The sequence below is a fragment of the Jaculus jaculus genome, chromosome 4, assembly GCF_020740685.1.
Source record: "Jaculus jaculus isolate mJacJac1 chromosome 4, mJacJac1.mat.Y.cur, whole genome shotgun sequence".
In the NCBI taxonomy this organism is placed as follows: Eukaryota; Metazoa; Chordata; class Mammalia; order Rodentia; family Dipodidae; genus Jaculus; species Jaculus jaculus.
In genome coordinates, this window is record NC_059105.1 from 25,619,846 (window position 1) to 25,636,360 (window position 16,515).

Consider the following 16,515-nt stretch of genomic DNA (forward strand, 5'->3'; position numbering starts at 1 on the left):
AAGGGAACTGTGGAGATAGGAAAGATCTAAATGTAGGAAGGACAAGAGGGTAATGGGAGTAAGAAAACAAAACATTACATGTTTTCTTTGACATATGGGATCTGGATTTAACTATATGCTATTTGAGAGGGAGAAGGGGAATAGTGAGGGGCAGGAGGGTGAATATGAGTAAAGAATAATGATATCTATTTAGACTTTATCATAATGAAACTCATTATTTTGTCTGCTAACTAAAAAAAAAAAAAAAAAAAAAAAAAAAAAAAAAAAAAAAAAAACAAACCCAAAACTCTGTTTTTTTGTTTTTTTGTTTGTTTTTTTGAGGTAGAGTCTCACTGTAGCTCAGGCTGACCTGGAATTTTCTATGTAGTCTCAGGGTGGCCTCAAACTCACAGTGACACTCCTACCTCTGCCTCCTGAATGCTGGGATTAAAGGCGTATGCCACCATGCTCAACTTTTTTTAAAAAAAAAGGTATTTTGAGTGTACAAACTAATATATTCTTATGATTTGAGGGGAAGGTGATGAGGAGCCTTTGAAATGATAAGGTTCTACCTCATGCCTTGCTTGCAGTTGCATGGTTGTGTTCAGTTTATCAGAATTCATCAAGCAGTGTCCTTGTAATAGAATAGAATTTAATGGAAAGCCAAGCTTTAAAATCGCACTGTGTACATGAAGGTATTTTCCTCTAATTATTTGAGAAAGCAACACCAGTTGGAAATTTGATCTTTAAGCTGGTGCAACTTGATGTTCTGTGAAATCCAGCATTGACATTCTAGAGCAACACACAGTTTTATGTAGTGCACATGTGGTGTTAGCCTCCGGCTCTGGTATGCAGTGTGAGTGACAAAAAGAAAACCTGGGGAGTGCTAGACTCTCTCCAGACTAAATATCCTGCCGGTGAAACTTGGGAAGTCAAATAAGAAATAAGTTTCCACGAAATACAGAAAGCTATGAGCATGAAAACAAGTGCTTTAAATGTAAGCTGTAAAGACAGGTGTAGGAGTGCACACCTGCATCCTTGCACTGGAGAAATAAAGGCAAGATGATCAGGGGTTTAAGGCCATCAACAGACAGAGTCTCATAAACAAAATAAATAATAAATAAATTAATAAGTGAAAGTGCTAATCAGGGCTGGAGAGATGGCTTAGCGGTTAAGCACTTGCCTGTGAAGCCTAAGGACCCCGGTTCGAGGCTCGGTTCCCCAGGTCCCACGTTAGCCAGATGCACAAGGGGGCACACGCGTCTGGAGTTCGTTTGCAGAGGCTGGAAGCCCTGGCGCGCTCATTCTCTCTCTCTCCCTCTATCTGTCTTTCTCTCTGTGTCTGTCACTCTCAAATAAATAAATAAAAAATTTAAAAAAAAAAAGAAAGTGCTAAACAAATATACATGTTAACATTAGGTATCCACAATGGGGGATGGTGCCCCAAGAGTATATAATACGTCTCTGTATTATCTCTGTAAACCCAAAATTACCATAAGAGTTCATATTTATAAGTTTATATTTTAATTATCATACGTATTTTACTTGTATATAGTATACAAGTAAATATATATATTTATATACTGTATAATATAGTTTACTTACATATCATAAGTAAAATTTATTTACTATATAAAATATATACATAACCTAATATATTTAACTTCTTACTGCTTGGATAGTGTGCTAAAAGTAATGTGCTGGGAACTTGGTATGCTCTGCTGTCACTCTCTGACAAGGCATACCTGGTGAGTTATCTTTTGATTTGGGACTCATGTTTTTTCTTTCATTCCCTGTAAATTGTTAAGGGGATCTTTGAGATATCTATATGGTTAATGTTTTTCACCTAAAACTACTTCCTGGTTGGTGCAGTGAGGAAAAGATTACGCATGCATTGACTTGGCTTTGAGTGAGACCCAAACACACATACTTGTTCTGCATAAATAACTTTTCTTAGCAATAGGAATGTTGAACCCTTTCAAAGTTCTTGAGAGCCAAGGGGCATTTCTATCATACTTCAGCAGTTGCCTAACTTTTTGACATTACCTAATTAAGTTACAAAGTATGGGTAGGAAGAACTTTCTTTTAAATTTTTCTTTTTTAATTTTTTTGTAGGAATGTCCTAAATTTAACTATTCTCCACCTCATAGAAGAACTTACTCTTCTCAAGTAATTTATAACCTCAGTGGACACCACATTGAAAATTATCTTATATCAACTGCAAATCGTTTTGTTCAAAAAAGGTAAAATACTCTAGAACCTATATAATTGCCTTCTAATTTTCTTCCCCCACTTTTTTATTAACAACTTCCATGATTGTAAACAATATCCCATCCCATGATAATGACTCCCTCCCCCCACTTTCCCCTTTGAAACTCCACTCTCCATCATATCCCCTCCCCCTCTCAATCAGTCTCTTATTTTGATGTCATTATCTTTTCCTCCTATTATGATGGTCTTGTGTAGGTAGTGTCAGGCACTGTGAGGTCATGGGTATCCAGGCCATTTTGTGTCTGGAGGAGCCCGTTGTATGCCTTCTAATTTTCACGGTAACTGACTTTTAAATGCGAAACAGTAGAGAAAACAGTCATAACTTTTTAATATTTATTTTATTAACTATTTTGTTTTGTATAAACAGCTTTATATATGGAAATTTAAGTAAGGACAAATATCAGATTCATATGAGCAAATTAGAATCTTTTTTTTTTAAATCTTAAAATGTATTTTAATTTATACTTTTTCTTGAAGCAAGGAGGGATTATTAACTGGAGTAACATTATTTGCGGTTTCAAAGCATGAGTTTTTATGACAATTGGACTGAGTTGAACTAACAGGATCTCAGAATTTAGAGCATGTCCATGAGTGGACCCAATACTCCTGTGTGTGGTGAGGGCAGGTGTCTCGGCCATCTGTGCATTCACAGACATGTAAAGGCTGTGAACAGCTTTGCTTTCACAGTCATTCTCTCCTGTCCTCCACATCTTCCTTTTCCCCTTCTATGTATACACAAGTGGTCAACAGTTGCTATGAAATATTTTAAAGCTACACATAAGCAAAGGAAGAAAAATCTATTATTTTCTCCCCTAGAGAGAATGAATCACTATTGAAATTTTGATAAGTAGCCTTCTAGAAATTTTTGGTCACAGATATATAAATAAACATTTTGGAGGCTGGTGAGATGGCTTAGCAATTAAGACGTTTGCCAGCGAAGCTTAAGGAGCCAGATTTCCTAGGACCCACGTAAGCCTTGATGCACAAGGTGGCACATGTGTCTGCAGTGGGTGGAGAGCCCTGTATACCCATTTTCTCTCTCTGCTTTCTGCACCTTTCTCTTTCTAAGGACATAAAAGGAAATAAAACATTTTTTTAAAAAAATAATAATTTTTCAATGGACATGTATTTTGCTAGAAATAAATAGTACAATGTTTTATATTCTTGCATATTTTATAATGAAATGATTGTATTGTCAATAAAATGTGTTTGTTGTAACAAACTGTTTATAATAAAGTTCCATCAGTGGATTGTAGATGCCATTTTCATGTCAAAAACTATGGCTCACCATGATGATGAAGGTCATAAGATTATTCTAGTGTGAATCACAGTGAACCAATATCTAAACTAACTGTAATTTTGTGGGCATCTAAATTAATCTCAAAATTACTACTTGGTTATAAAATTCAACTTTGTTTTTTTTTTTTTTTTTGGTTTTTTTTTAAGGTAGGGTCTCACTGTAGTCCAGGCTGACCTGGAATTCACTATGTAGTCTCAGGGTGGCCTCAAACTCACAGTGGTCCTCCTACCTCTGCCTCCCAAATGTTGGGATTAAAGTCATGTACCTCCATGCCTGGCTTTCAGAAGAATATTTAAGCACTAAAATGTTAAGATTGCATGGTTCAGTTAAAATGGAAGAAATAGTGAGATTATATGTCATTTTCAGAACAGCTACCACAAATATAAAACTGTTTAATATATTTATTTTTATTTTTAGACAGGACCTTACATTGTAGTTCTGGCTGGTCTCAAACTCATGGAACTCCACCTGCCTTAGTTTTCTGAGTGCTGGGATTATATGCATCAGACATCATGCCCAGATAATGCCTTGGTTTGCCTTTACTTATAATATAACTTGAGACTAAAAGGATCAATAAAATGTAAAATATTTGTCAGGTCATATTTATTTTACAGTGTAGATATGTGCCTAATGTAAAGGAAAAAATAAGCTTCTACTTAAGTATTTTAGATCAACTTATAAAGATTTTATTCAGTAAAACAAATATGAATTTTATTACTCTATATAGATATGGAGGTTGGAGTTTTGGGCTGCATTTGACTAATGACCTTCGTTTTGATATAACAGCAGTTCCTGCCAATAGAACACTTGCTAAGGTAAATTGGGGCCTTTTCCTGGGAAGTCATACAAATGATATATTTATTTCCATGTGATAGACACAAGATATGAGTAAAATCAGTTATGTGTTAGTATACCACAGTGTGTGATTCTGACTTAGTATATGTACAAAATAACCAGGGTACATGTAGAAAACTATACACAGTGGTGTCTCTCATAGTAACCAGAAACATAGTTCCAAATACTGGTGTGCAACAGAACAAAGAAATGATTTCATATTCCTTCAATGGAATCAAAGTGCTCAGCTCTGTATAGCATGATGGTTAAATCTCCAGTGCATTACTAATAGGCAATAGAAAATGAATCAAAGAGTGAGCTGTAGGCTTTGGTTGCCTTTCTACAAACATTGAGAGTAGGCAGTTTCGCCACGTGATTTGGAAGGATACAGAGTGCCTGGAAGAGGTCCAGTGTTGTGTAATTTTTTTCAGTCTATTTGATGAATCAATGAGTGTGTGCCTTTATGAGATTTTCTTTCATTCTACTTTTAATATTTCATGAGCTTTTCTTTAGTATATGCCATAGCTTTTCAAAAAATGGTAACATGGGTGTTTAGCCTTGCTTCTTATTGAGCCTGGAATCATCACTAAAACTAATGAGATAAAATAATCTTGTTGGTTTTTGTTTTATTCTAGATTTTTTTAAACAAATAACAATCAATTTTTAAAATATTTTATTTATTTGCAAGGAGAGACAAACAGAGATAGATAGACAGACAGACAGACAGAGAATGGGTGTACCAAGACCTCTTTCCAATGCAAATGAACTCCAGATTCATGCACTATTTTGTGCATCTGGCTTTATATGGGCACTGGGGAATGTAACTCAGGCTGTCAGGCTTTGCAAGCAAGCAGCTTTAACTGCTGAGCCATTTCTTCAGCCCAGCCCATGATAAATCATTTTAAAGAAGGGGGAAAAAGATTGTTTGGACATTGTAGTAATTTCATTCACTAATCATAAGCTTTGTAATCATTCAGTATTATTTCTACACTTGAATTATTTTTATTGAAATCTTTAATAAGTGAATATTAGACACATTCCCATGGGTTGTACTTTTATGTTCTCTCTTCCCCATTCCAATTTCCCTGAGTAACCCCCTCAGTGGGGTTATTGGTAATCACTGTTGGGTCATAAATGCATCAATCAGCCCATGGGGTTGGGAGAGGACAATGCCTCAAGAGTACATGTTTCTACCCTATGGCTTTTAAATTCTTTCTGGCCCCTCTTCCACAAGGTTCCCTGAGCCTTGGATGGCATGTTATCAATTTCTTTTAGTGTTGAGCTCTCAGTACCTTCTAGTTCTCTCCTTTGATGAATTATTAGTCTCCTCAATCTCTTCTGCCATCTCCCAGAAGGAAGTTCTCAGGCTAGTAGTGACAGCAGCCTTCCTATATTATCCGCCAGTTCCTCTGTAATGCTCCCAGGGCCTTGGCAGATGTGGTAGAGATGACTTTTCTTGTGCTAGGCAGTTGGCTTTCTTTACTTGTCATTGTGACAGGTCATGGTTCTCCTTGGTATTGAGCAACATCTATAAAAAGCAGAGTCTCTAACCAAGAGTTAGAGAATCATAGATCAATGTGAATAAGCATAGACATTTAGAAGACTTTCTGATGAGCATAACTTCTCCTATTAGCTCTAGAACATTGGAAGCTTCCCTCTAGGGTTTATAGTATTTTTAGCCATAGGCTTCTGATTTGGTCCTCAGTACCAGGTATGAATTCCCTCCCACTAGGCAGGCCTCATATACAATCAGAGAGCAGTTTATTACCCCCATAGCCTGTGTGCCAGTGTTGTACTGGTATGTACATCTTGCCTCACTGGTTGACTTTGCAGCTTCCAGGATCCACTTCTTATTCATACATTTGGTGACTTTTAACCCCCAGAAGTTCACGCAGCACTTTCCAGCACTATGAGAGCTAACTAACAGGAGGCTAGCTTCTATTTCAGTTCCAGATCTCTCAATGTCCTGCAACTGAAGTCTGTGATGTGTTCAATAATGAGGTCTTAACATTTAGTTCTAGTGGGTAACCAAGTGCTTTGGCAATGGCCTGCGTTGTTTTAGGGGCCTCATGGGCCTCTGTGACCAACAGAAAAATTGGCATATCTCCCTATATTATATCTGACAACAGTACAATAAAGTTAGAACTCAACAACAAGAGATATAACATAAAATGCACAAATTCCTGGTGATTGAACAACACACTATTGAACAATGACTGAGTCATGAAAGAAATCAAAAAAGTAGAGGAACCAGTATTCATATGGTGACTATTATAAGCCAAATACCTTTTACTTTATACAAACTACTTCATTTCATCCTCATAGCATCCCTGTGAGATAGATGTCACTGGGCCTATTTTAGAAGATTTTCATAAGACTATGTAGAAAACAGTAACCCCAAGCATTTCAATGTTCTTTTTTCTCTCTTCATAAAGAGTAAACATTCTTGTATAACAAGGGAGTTTCTAATGTGAAATATGATCTCTCTAAATCAGATTTGCAATTTTGAATTATGAACTCTGAGGATTTTTTAAACCATCTGTTTCTGATGTGGAATATTTCATAATACATCTTGTAGGTTATAAATAGGAAGAGAAAGTTAGTGGGTGGCTTCAAGGCCATCAGTCTTGCTGCTAAGGACCTCGTGTTTACATATATTTTTTCATTTTTTTAAAAAACTCTGGCCTATATGCCATTGCTTTGATTGCCACAGCTGAGAGTCAGAACATCTTAATTCTAGTGTCAGAGTAACCATGGATTTGCCACAGAGATGGAAGTAATAGTGATTTCTCTAGTTCACTTCAAGCTTTGCTTATGGAAAAGATCTTGAGCAAGTAATCACTCAATTCTATTGCACAGAATTACTGGCCTCTCGAGCTGTGCTCATCTATAGTTTGGAAATATATGGGTCTGTGATTGACACTGCAGGAGATAGTTAATTATCTTCCAAGATGAAACAAGCCATTGTGAAATTGATGTTCTTACTTAAGAGAGCCAAATTTATTTGATTACAACCAGATCTTGTCTTCTTTTGGAACTTAATAGGTGTGGTATGATCCGGAAGGCTATCACTCCCTTCCAGCTTACCTCAACAGCCTGAACAATTTCCTTCTGCGAGTTAACATGTCAAAACACGATGCTGCCCGGCATGGTAAGACCGCTGATATCTTGAGCTGCAACTTTTCCTGCTCCTCTCCATCTAAACATGCACATGGAGGCTGTTTTATGGTATCTATGTCGCCACTCTTTAAACAGAACTTGGACGTAGTAACTCCTGCCAGATGGAACATTCTGGAGAACCTTCAGCTTCAGGGTAATTTGTTTGGGAGGCTGAGGTAGGAGGATCACAATGAGTTCCATGCTACCCTGAGACTATAGAGTGAATTCTAGGTCAGTCTGAGCTAGAGCAAGACCTTACCTCAAAAAAACAAACAAAAAAAACAGTTTTTATTGATCACTGCTTATAAATATTGTTCACAAATATAAAATATTAACAAAAAACATTTAAACTTAAAAAGCTCCACACCTGACCCAAAGTGCTACCATTTATTGTGTATTGATCATATGACACATGTTTTGTGAAAAATATTGTTGGTCCTTCTAGCACCTTTCAGAGTGTGTATTATATCAATAACTACTATTAATTGTGCTGAGGTCCAGGAGTGGGATTTGAACTCAAGGCTATCTGACTCCTGCCTGTTTCTTTTCCCAGTGCTCTAAACTATTTATTCATACACAACTGGGTTTCCCAAAAGGCTTCCACATCATTTTTTAAATAGGGCTGGGATTTAAAGGGAATTGATTTATTTTTTCTAATTCAATTACTGTCCATCAGACCATTTAATATCCTCGAGTCTTGCTCAAATTATTTTTCCATATGGTCCTAAAAAATAGTAAGGATGGATAAAAATGAAGTAATATGTTTGCTGGCCAAGACTGAACCAATTAAATAGACTATTAGGAAGGGAAAAGGATACAAGCTATATTTTACAAATGCCAGCACTTTTTGTTTCAACTGTACCCCACCATTGGGTATAGATGTGTCTGCTGATGTGCTGGTAATTGCATCAAATTCTCATCCCAGCAACAGAATCTTTGGAAGTCTTTATTTGAAAGGAAAGAGTATTCTTTACCCAACTGCTTTGGTATTTTCCTAGCAGGAAGAACTATAAAGAAAATAACAAGATTGATAGTCCTTGGGTCTAGCACATCAATAAAGGGCATAGTCAAAAGTGGTAAATTAAAGGAAATGCTGACTAAAGGCCTGTGAGTGTAAGTTGGATTGAAATACAGTTGAAAATCTGACATTCTCTGGGATGGTTTATTCAGAGCAAAAGACATATTGTTGTGACAGATAATGGAAATATAGCAACTGCAAAAATGACTAGGGAGAGAGGGAGCAAAGGTACAGAGAACCAGGAAGGGGCACCATATTTTAAGACCGGAATTCTAGTTTTCTTTACAAATAATGTGCAGTGATTAGATGCAGGCATTGGAAACTACTCTGAACTCTAAGTGGCTTGTTGTAGCTCCTTACCATTGCATATTAAGTTACAGAGTATAAAGGGCAACAATTCTAAAACATGAAATTTTTATTGACCCTAAAATGAAATTCCTTTCTTTTCTTTTCTTTTTTTTTTTCTTTTTCTTTTTTTTGGTTTTCTGAGGTAGGGTCTCACTCTAGCCCAGGCTGACCTGGAATTCACTATGGAGTGTCAGGGTGGCCTCGAACTCACAGTGATCCTCCTACCTCTGCCTCCCAAATGCTGGGATTAAAAGCATACACCACCACGCCTGGCTGAAATTCATTTCTTGATTTAAAATAAAGTTTAGTTGGAAATTAAGGAGTGGGTTGTCTTCTATTCCTTACTTTTCTTATTCAAACTTGTGAAAATGATAGCTTTAATTCTCTTTGAGGGGCATTTGATTTCTTTCAAAGTAGAAATATATGTCACCTTAAGAAACTGGGATTGTTTCATGATGCATGAGTGGTGTCCACATGTCTTTAAAAGTCAACTCCATTATTTTCCCACCTTCTTTACCTAACTCCCCACTACTTGAAGGCATATTTGTTAATTTCTGAATGCACTGGAGTTTTTTTTTTTTTAGCTATAATCTTTATTTTCTCTCTATTTTTACCTGCTAATAAAATATTTTAATTAGCTTTTCTTTGCAATGTCAATATCTATGATATTCATGTGGTTCCCTCTAGTGGTTAATTTCACATGAAAATTCTGTTTTCTTTCCGAAGAATACTGTTTCTTATGTGTGTCTCTAATAGATGTTATACAACTAACTTCTTTCTTCAAAAACACCCAACCATGGCCCCCTTCCATTCCAGGGCTTAGTCTTCCCCTTGTTTCATCAGCATCAATGGGAAGCCTCTACTTTGAGTTTTTCATATGTAGAGACCCAAAAATATCTTCTTTTGATATATTGTATATGTTGGGAAGATTGTAATTGAAATTTTAATATTTCACTTGATTTAATTAATATGCATTAATCAATCACTGAACTTAAGACATTATATGGATCCTATAGAACCTAATATATTACTTGATTTTTCAACTAAATAATACATGTGAAAGCAACTGGTACCATAAGATTTTATGTAGTGAACAAAAATGGATGTACAAAGATGCCTCTAGTAAAATAAAGTTTTTCTGATTCTGAAATGCAAAGAAGAGATGAAAGACAAGCTTTTTCAACCTATACTACAATTGAACACGTCTTAAATAGACCCCAAGGAAACTAGAACCTCAATGAAATTAGTCTATTGATTTTCACAATAATTAAGTAAATTCTCCAATGATGTGATTAAAATCATAAGTCAATTTTTGTTTTGCTTTATTTACATTTATATTTATATTTTTCTTCAACATGCTGTTGTTGTAGAACTCAACCTCAAAATGTCATATTCTTCTTTTAAAAAGCTATACACTTAAATTAATGTAAAAAATAACCCTCTAGAATTATTCTGGTAGAATGAGCATGTATGACTTAAGCAGTAAATGAGCATGTTCACATTCCATCTCTGACTCCTTAGCAGCAGATCCCCACTCTCATCCCTTATCATTAGTTTCCACATTACTCCGACAGTGCAGACTTTGTCTTCACATTAGAGTCTTTGGGAAACTTGCTGGTCCACTTTGGACTTGACTAACCAAGATCTTCTAAGGGTGAGGAGAAAAGGGCCTGGATTTTACCACAGAAAGTATAACCACCATTGACCAATCCTGATAATTTGGAGCTATCCTAAGGTGCTAGAGAGATTGCTCAGTGGTCAAGGTGCTTGCCTGGAGCTATCCTAGATTAGATGATGACTTATGTGGAGCCAGTTCATCTCTGGATCTTCTTGGGCCTTAATGGGAATGCATGACAGATGCTCCTAAGTCTAGTGCCTGAGGAGATATAGAATAATGGGCATCTCAGAAGTAGTCAGGGAGAAGGAGCTGGCTGCAATGTTTTACCACCACAGAGCAGGAAGAGGGTAGGATGGTGTCTGTTCCTCATGCAGTTCTCATATAATTGTGCTCTTGAATTGCTTACTTACATGTAACACATCTCTGAAGTTCAAAAGAAGTAAAAACAAATGGTTGAGAGAAAAATGTGGAAAATAACTGCTTAAGTGTAATAAAGGGGGATGTATGCTATATAGGAAATGTAAATTATGGTACCCTTCCAGAGGTTCCAAAATAGTATGAAAATGTTTAATTTTCTTTTAATTAATTTATTTTTATTGACATCTTCCATGATTGTAAACAATATCCCATGTTAATTCTCTCCCTCCCCCCACTTTCCCCTTTGAAACTCCACTCCCTATCATATCCCTTCCCCCTCTCAATCAGACTTTCTTTTATTTTGATGTCATCATCTTTTCCTCCTATTATGATGGTCTTATATAGGTAGTGTCAGGCACTGTGAGGTCATGGATATCCAGGCCATTTTGTGTCTGGAGGAGTGTGTTGTAAGGAGTCCTATCCTTCCTTTGTCTCTTACATTCTTTTTGCCACCCCTTTTACAATGGACCCTGAGCCTTAGAAAGTGTGATTGATATGTTGCAGTGCTGAGCACTCTTGTGTCATTTCTTCTCAGCACATGATGCCTTCTGAGTCATCCCAAGGCCACTGCCATGTGAAAAGAGAAGGTTCTCTAACCAAAAGTGAGAGTAGCATTAATATATGAGTATGAACATTAAGAGAAGTGCTTATTGGGAAGTTTGATGAGCATAGTATATACCATTAGCCCAGACAGCTGAAGACATTACACCCATAGGGCTCATGACTACCCCATTATAGGTTTTCAGTCTCAGGAATATATTCCCTCCCATGGAGTGGGCCTCCAGTCAAATTAGAAGGAAGTTGGTTTCCCCCATGACAGATATGCCACTATTGCACCCATTGGCTCATTTGGCCTGGCTGGTCAGATATAAGGCTTGCAGTGTCCAATTTTGAATATCTTCACTGGTGATTCCTCTCCCTCTCATTGAACTGCATGTAGCATGGCTTTTCCCAGATTTCTGTCAGCTTTTCTACATGGAGGAGGTTATCTGCTCAGCTCCAGCAGGATTTCTCAGTGGCCTTGCAGCCCAAGTATATGGATTCTTCAGCAGTAGGGTTTTACTATCCCTGGTGGGAAACCAAGGGCCTTGGCAATGGCCTGTAATGCTTTGGGGGCATCAGGGACCTCCCTGGCCAACAACTCACTGGAAGGTATCCCATACCTGGCACCAAACATTTTCTAGTAACAATCTATGGATCCTGAGCGTTCCATTGTCCAAAAAAGTAGATTTCCATGATTTATTTATATCCTCTTAGATTTTGATTAGCTCTCCCCTACCTTTCTTTTATTCAATCTCTTCCCCTGACCTCACTTGGGCCTTTTCACCCCAATTAATCTGTTTTCTACTTACATAGTTACAATAGCATCCTATTAAGTCCCCCTCTCCTTTCCTTTTTTTTATTGAATGAGAGTGCTACCAATCACATAGCATTAGTGGGATTAAAGGAAAACATTTTCCCCCTTCAAAGAGAATCCTTAAAATTCTTTAGTTTATAGCACAAGGAAGTATGGCATATTATTCATCTAAAAAATGGTGATTGTGTTGAACCTAATGCCTACTAACAGAGGAACTGTCTCTCCATCCAGGGATCATCATGTATAGCCATCCTTACCCCGGCGTGCAAGACCAGGAACAAGCCACGTAAGCAGATCTCCCTGGCATGACTGCTTTCTCCTTGGCATAGCAGAGCTTCTGTGTTAAGTGCTATAATTGGGAATCACAGTTGTATATGAATGAACGTCAGCCCAGAGGGCTGAAGTCTAAGTCACTGACTGGGATAAGTTTCTGAAAGGGCGCAGGGTAGGGCTGCCAAGTAGAGATTGTTGATGGCAGATTCCCTGAGTCTGCCGCTTTTAAGAGTCATGTTCTTAGTACTTCATCATTTTAACTTCTCTGCATAGCATTTAAGTGCTGTTTCTTTGCTCAAGATGTATCTATTCCTTACATAGTCTCTGTAACCCTTGGAGACTGAGGGTTTTTTTCTATCAACTATCCCCAGCCAATTCAGACACACTCGTGCTACATTTATTCCAGGGTCACGGTGGAGTCATGTCGAAGATATTCTCTAGTGGCCCTACTGGAAGCCTTATTTGTGTCACAGCCAAGTTGTGTACTGTTATATTGGTGGTTTTAGTCATGAATCTTCCTGAAGAGAGGTCTAAAATTCTTATGTCTGCTTTCCTCACTCTGTTACTCACTGTAGAATCAGCAGTCTAATCGACATTTTAGTGGCACTGTCCATCCTGATGGGCTATTCCGTCACCACTGCCAGCTTTGTCACCTATGTTGTCAGGGAACATCAGACCAAGGCCAAGCAGCTGCAGCACATTTCAGGAATCGGTGTGACATGCTACTGGGTGACCAATTTCATTTATGACATGGTGAGTAACTTTCATCATTGCAAAAAAGACGGAATCAAGTTGAATAGAAGATAGCAGCCTTGTATTCAATAGTTACTTGCTCCAATTACTCAAATCGCGATAGTAAGGACAGTAAGGGTTTTTTTTTTGTTTTTTTTTTTTTTTTTTTTTTTTTAAGCTGTTTGAGTCTGGTTTATATTCACCTGATGGTTGGAGAAAAGAAAACCTGCTTGCCTGCCTGACTTCATCTCTGGCATATATCAGAATCCTATGGGTACTTTTTTAGTAGGCAGATTCCTGGGATCCTTTCCAGATCTCTTAAATCCATGTCTTGGGAATGGTGTATAGAGAATATGCATTTTTAAACAAGAGCCCCCAGGTGAGTTTAAGCACAGTGAAGTCTGAGAACCACTACTGTGGAAAAATACCAGCTTAACAGCATTACCCAGTCGTGCCAGAGAATCAAGCTTATAAAAGTTTAATCAACTAATGGCAAGAAAATTTGAGGTAGCAGCTCCAGCTGAATGACACACGAGAGAAAATTAGCCGGGGAAAGAAAGGGTGCGTTTCAGGGATAGCTCTCTCGTTTGTATGCCATGTTCCCAGAGTTCCGCTGGTCGTTCTTGACTCCAGACGTGCCAGTGCTGGCCATGAGCCCAGACGAGTATGCGTTTGTCTGTGATTATGGTGAAATTGCCTGAGTTGTTGTCAAGATCATTGGCTTGAAGAGTGGGAGAGTAATTAGCTCCATATCCATTTTGTTAACGCATCCAGTGAGGTCTGAAATGTGTTTGTTATAGAAGCCAAATCTAAGAGCCCGACCATGACTGCGTTGGACTTGATAGGAGCTTTAATGTTAAGAAAGCTTCAAGTGCATACTTCTGTGCAAGTCTACTTAATACTGAGATTCTGCTGCTTTATATGTGAGATTCTGCTGTTTTATATGTAGCATTTATTCCAACTTAGGATATCCATCTGCCTTCCCCTCTACCAGTTAATTCACCACATCTTTCACGGGGTGCATCTTGCTGCAGATGCTTTAGCATTTGGTATTTCTACTAGTCAACAGGATGCTGTGTTCTTTATTCATATACCTGTGATTTCAAGAATGTATGGGACCTACGTTCCTGCTGTTCTTCACAGAGTGGCTCGCACTGATAACTCAGCCTTAGAATACAGCCATCTGAGAGAGCTGCAGCATTCACAATGAAATCAATACTGTGAGGGCTGACTCGAATGCCAAGATACCTGGCTCTCTTATCTTTCTCACAGAACCCCTGTCACCGAATGAACCCAAGTCTTAAGCCTAGAGGCAGAAACGCCAGGGACTTCTTGTATAACTATATAGATGGAAACCAGTTTGGCCTCATATTGTAGAAGACAAATTCTAAAGTAAAATCAATGGAAAATAAGCTGAATGATACAAACAATAGGAAAATAAAAATTCCTTTCAAAGTTTTCCCAGGATAACTTGTTAGTTTTAAATTAGGTGGATTATTGATATAAAAGAAGTTGCAATATATTAACCATTGTTTTACCTTTCCCAGGTCTTCTACTTGGTCCCGGTCTCCTTCTCCATTGGTGTCATTGCAATTTTCAAGTTACCTGCCTTCTATAGTGGAAACAATCTAGGGGCTGTATCTCTGCTACTTTTGCTGTTTGGGTAAGCTGTTCGTTAAGCAATGAAGGAAGAATAAAGAGATTTAAGTGCTTCTAGAACCCAACAGGACCCAAGTCTCATTAGCTAATTTAAAGTTGTCCTGGGGGAAAGTCTCATGTGACATGAATGACAACTAGCAATGCATTATACTTGCTAGTCATGGTCTGTAAGTGTCATACGTCTGAAAATTTATGTTGGTATTAATGAACACTCACTGGATGCCAATGGCATGCTTACCAATTTATATTTGTAATATACATAAAATGGAGGTTTAGAATGGCTAGAAACTATGTATCCATCTGAATTTATGTTCATATAAACTTGCAATTTGTATAAATAAGTATATATGTTAGTGTGTATTTCTTCTTACTACAAGATGTCTAAAGTCACACATAACCTTGTTTCTGTATTAGGCTAATAAAGGTAATTCAGGTCAACCTAATCAATGTTCAATATCACATTTGTTTCTACCTTGAATGTATGAGTTTCTCTTAGTTAGCAACTGTGGTCTGTACCGAAACTCTCAGCATCTACTTAATTTCTCCTAAATTACTTATTTGCTCAAAACAGACCACATGTCTTCTAACATGGTCCTGTTTGCTTAGCTAACCTACCACAATATCTTTACTTTTCCTCCACATTAAATAAGATTTACACAGATGGCAATCCTTTTTCTGAGCAAAAGAAGTTTTACCTGCACAGGACAACACCATCCTCAGTGAGACTAAAATGATGTGGGACTATTCAAGGTTCCTTAAAAGAGAGATTTTTGTCACTTACAGCACACTCTTTGAGTGTCTTTGGTCAGAAAGAAGAATGAAAGTGAGATGGAGCTTGATGGCTTGGCAGCTCGTCGCTAATGTTTACTTTTACCTTGGGAACTCATTTCAGCTTTTATTGTATTTTGTAGAATAGAATAATTAAAGCATAATTTTAATTGTCAGTATCATTAACCTACAGCTATGCAACATTTTCTTGGATGTACTTGCTGGCTGGTCTCTTCCATGAAACAGGAATGGCCTTCATCACATATGTCTGCGTCAACCTGTTTTTTGGCATCAATTCCATTGTTTCCCTGTCGGTGGTATACTTTCTGTCCAAGGAAAAGCCCAATGACCCGGTAAGGTCCTTCATTAGCCTGTTAAACTTCATAGAATGTATCAGTAGCTTAACAAGTTCAAGGTGGAAAGATTTTCTTTTTTCTACATCCTTTAAATAGAAAAGAATATTATTTGGTTTTATTAAATTTAGGAGAGGAGAAAGTACAGCCTTTAAAATTTCTTTTTAAGCTCCATCTATATTAATGGTTATTATTGTGTTTACTGAGTGTCAACGTGAGGTCTTGAGCAGAGAAATGGAGGTGAAATCAGATCTATTATATGACACTTTGTAAATCATGCTACTAATTAGTCAGTTAAACACTTCAATTATTAACAAGCTCCTATGGTACAGTAGTGGCGAGAAGAATGGCTTAGTTCTATGAGTAAGGGTTAGGTTCATTTGAACAATCATAGAAAAAAAAAATCTGATTCATTCCCTTTCAATCATG

General features: G+C 37.4%; 1 protein-coding gene across 1 annotated transcript in view; it reads left to right on the forward strand.

Moving 5' to 3' along the window:
* The window catches only part of Abca12 (ATP binding cassette subfamily A member 12), a 183,608-nt gene that overhangs the window by 148,914 nt on the left and 18,179 nt on the right, over positions 1–16,515 (forward strand). Inside the window, exons 37-43 of the mRNA XM_045148359.1 lie at positions 2,095–2,222; positions 4,278–4,365; positions 7,430–7,535; positions 12,533–12,587; positions 13,150–13,327; positions 14,854–14,969; positions 15,927–16,086. Of these exons, the coding sequence (XP_045004294.1) occupies positions 2,095–2,222; positions 4,278–4,365; positions 7,430–7,535; positions 12,533–12,587; positions 13,150–13,327; positions 14,854–14,969; positions 15,927–16,086 (831 nt within the window). The remainder of the gene's footprint in view (positions 1–2,094; positions 2,223–4,277; positions 4,366–7,429; positions 7,536–12,532; positions 12,588–13,149; positions 13,328–14,853; positions 14,970–15,926; positions 16,087–16,515) is intronic.